General features: G+C 38.1%; 1 protein-coding gene across 1 annotated transcript in view; it reads right to left on the reverse strand.

Moving 5' to 3' along the window:
- Window positions 1-447: 447 nt before the first annotated feature.
- The window catches only part of LOC138865040 (uncharacterized), a 3202-nt gene continuing 760 nt past the window's right edge, over window positions 448-2889 (reverse strand). The window contains exons 1-2 of the mRNA XM_070134098.1: window positions 1369-2889; window positions 448-1048 (exon numbers count right to left, since the gene is read on the reverse strand). The exon at window positions 1369-2889 is cut by the window's right edge and continues 760 nt beyond it. Coding sequence (XP_069990199.1) covers window positions 788-1048; window positions 1369-1452 — 345 coding nt within the window. The 5' untranslated portion in view covers window positions 1453-2889 and the 3' untranslated portion in view covers window positions 448-787. The remainder of the gene's footprint in view (window positions 1049-1368) is intronic.

A 2889-nucleotide genomic window follows, 5' to 3' on the forward strand; every position in this document is an offset into this window, starting at 1 on the left:
ATTTTTGTTTCCACTCATTTTTTGTGATAAAATATAATAAATAAGGTACACATAGTGACGAAATAAAATGCCAAAGAAACGTTCATGACTATATTTAACAAAACTATAACAACGGCTCAAAGCCATATGTATCTATATACACACTCATACACATACACACTCACGTGCATAGGCACGCACGAAAGCACAACGTCTATATGATTGCGAAAGCACATATTATACACACACACACACACACACACACACACACACACAATATATATATATATACACATATATATACACAAACATACATGCATTCATTTATATATATATATATATATATATATATATATATATATATATAGATAGATAGATATAGATATATGTGTGTGTGTGTATGAATGTATGCACACACACACACACACATACACACACACACACACACACACACACACACACACACACACACACACATATATATATATATATATATATATATATATATATATATATATATATGTATATATATATAATCCATGTTGACTGGCCTACTGAAATGCACGCTGGTAACACTGTTGGCTTGAAAATATTCCATTTACTTCTTATGAATCCTTATAAAAAATATGGATGTAAACTGCAACAATAACCTGGCATTTACACAACAATGTGCACATATAAAGAAAATATTCATAGAAGAGATTTGTCATTTCCAATGGCGTAAAGACCTCGCAGATTCATTCTCGTTCACAGCGTTCAAGGAAGTTCCGGCACTGATTCGGTCGTAGAACTCAATCCTTCCCTGTCCTTATTCGCACCCCGACTGCTTTCCGAATCGGATCTTTCCTGCCCTTCTTTCCTGTTCCCCCTGTTGCCGTTCCTCCTGGCGCCGTTCCCCCTCCGTCTCGTGACGTCCGGGATGCGCCGCGAACGCGCCCGGATGAACGACTGCTTCATTCGCCGTTCGAGCTTGCCGGTGGGCTTGAAGATACGCATGATGGCAGACTGGCTGATCCTCTGGTACGGCCGGCTCCTGGCGCCCGTAAGCTGCACCTCGTACTCCGCCGGGCTGGAATGAGGCCCAGGGGTCAGCGAGGGTCACACTGCTGTGCTCGGTGGAAGCATTTTATTTATTCGGGAATATGAGAAGCAAAGTTCATTATCCATTACTTTTAATATAACGATACCTACTGTATATTTCTATTTAGCTAATGATTTCACTTTACCATATAGTTTTGTAATGAAAAACAGCTCTATCGTATTTATTCAAGCCACGCAGAAATCAATATTGCAATATCTCTAAGGGCCGTACTTTAAAAACTTTCGCCAGTGCTGGCGTTCACCTGGCGAAGCTTCGCCAGGCGAACCTCTGAGTGAGGGAGGACTTACCTTTAAACCCAACGTTCGCCAGGCGCTAACATCTTGCATTCCCGCTAAATGTAGCGCAAATTTATTTACATCTGCAGTGCACATAACATAACCTAAACTTAATTATTAACCTCGAGAGAAGACGAAAATGTTTCCGCAATAGTCTCACTTTATACTATAACAAAGGAGTTAAAATTTAACTTTATGCTATAACAAAGAAGTTGAAAATATCTTTATATTATAACAAAATTAACTTTATGCTATATTACACTTTATACTATAACAAGGTTAACTTTATGGCCCGAACTTTTAAAACCTTTTGCTTTTTCTCGCGTTTTTTTTCATTCGCCGAAGCGCTAGATTTATCAGGAATCCAAGATGTTAGCGCCTGGCGATCCCTTTCGTTCGCCAGGCCTGGCGAACACCTGCCTTAGTTTAAGAGTAAGGCCTCCCTCACTCAGATGTTCGCCTGGCGAAGCTTCGCCAGGCGAACGCCAGCATTGGCGAAAGGTTTTAAAAGTACTTTATACTATACTGTATCAACCTTATACTTTTATACAAAAAATAACTTTATACTTTAACAAGAGTTTAAAAATTACTATTTTACTATTCCTAACTGATGTAAGATATTGAACTGTAGGCCTACAAGGGTATCATTAAAGACGCCTCATTATAGGGCGGTGGAGCACTACAGCTCTGTTTCTATAGCCAAAAGTAAACATGCCGCCATAAAAAACACTTCTGGTAACATTTGTGAATAGAACATTATCCTTACAACCAAAATAACAACAACCTAAATCTAAATAAGTCATCTCGGGGGTGGGGGGTAGGGGTAGGGGGGTAGGAATACAGCTGATGTCTTGAGCTCTCGACTGGAACATCGAAGGTCTTGAAAAAAATACGTATATACGTTATTTCATAACAAATTATGATTTTAAGATATTTTATAATTTCAATGTGATTCCTACATCCTATCATACACAAATATGTTACTAATTTATAATTTGAAAGCAAGAAAATGGTATTCAAACAGCTCTCTTCGCCAGGCTGTTCCAATATGATCTTTCGCCAGCCCTGGCGAACGTTCGCCAGGCATGATTTTAAAAGTACGAAATTCCGGATCACCCGGCGAAACCCTTCGCCAGCCCTGGCGAAAGGTTTTAAAAGTACGGGCCTAAGTCATAATATCCTGCATTTTATGGTCACCTTGATTTGATTAAAATGGAGCATTTTCAATTTTTTCAGATTTCAGTTTACCTTTTTATTTCGCCCAAGCTTTTTTTTTCTAGTTCTTTCACGACTAGTTCATAAGGAAATCTAATTCTTTCGAAAATGAAAAATTTGTAGTCTTTTCACATGTTTCTGGTTTCTTTTAAATATTTCTCTACCAATAAGGATGTTTAAGGAAACACCAGATAACTGCAAAGTCAAAAGTATATTTCGCAAAACTACAGTCAGTCATTCAGTCATTCGATCTATAAAGCCTAACGTTGCATACTACACATGTGGTTTACGTACTGCTGTATCATTTACGTCTATTAA

This window comes from Penaeus vannamei, chromosome 19, assembly GCF_042767895.1.
Source record: "Penaeus vannamei isolate JL-2024 chromosome 19, ASM4276789v1, whole genome shotgun sequence".
Classification (NCBI taxonomy): domain Eukaryota; kingdom Metazoa; phylum Arthropoda; class Malacostraca; order Decapoda; family Penaeidae; genus Penaeus; species Penaeus vannamei.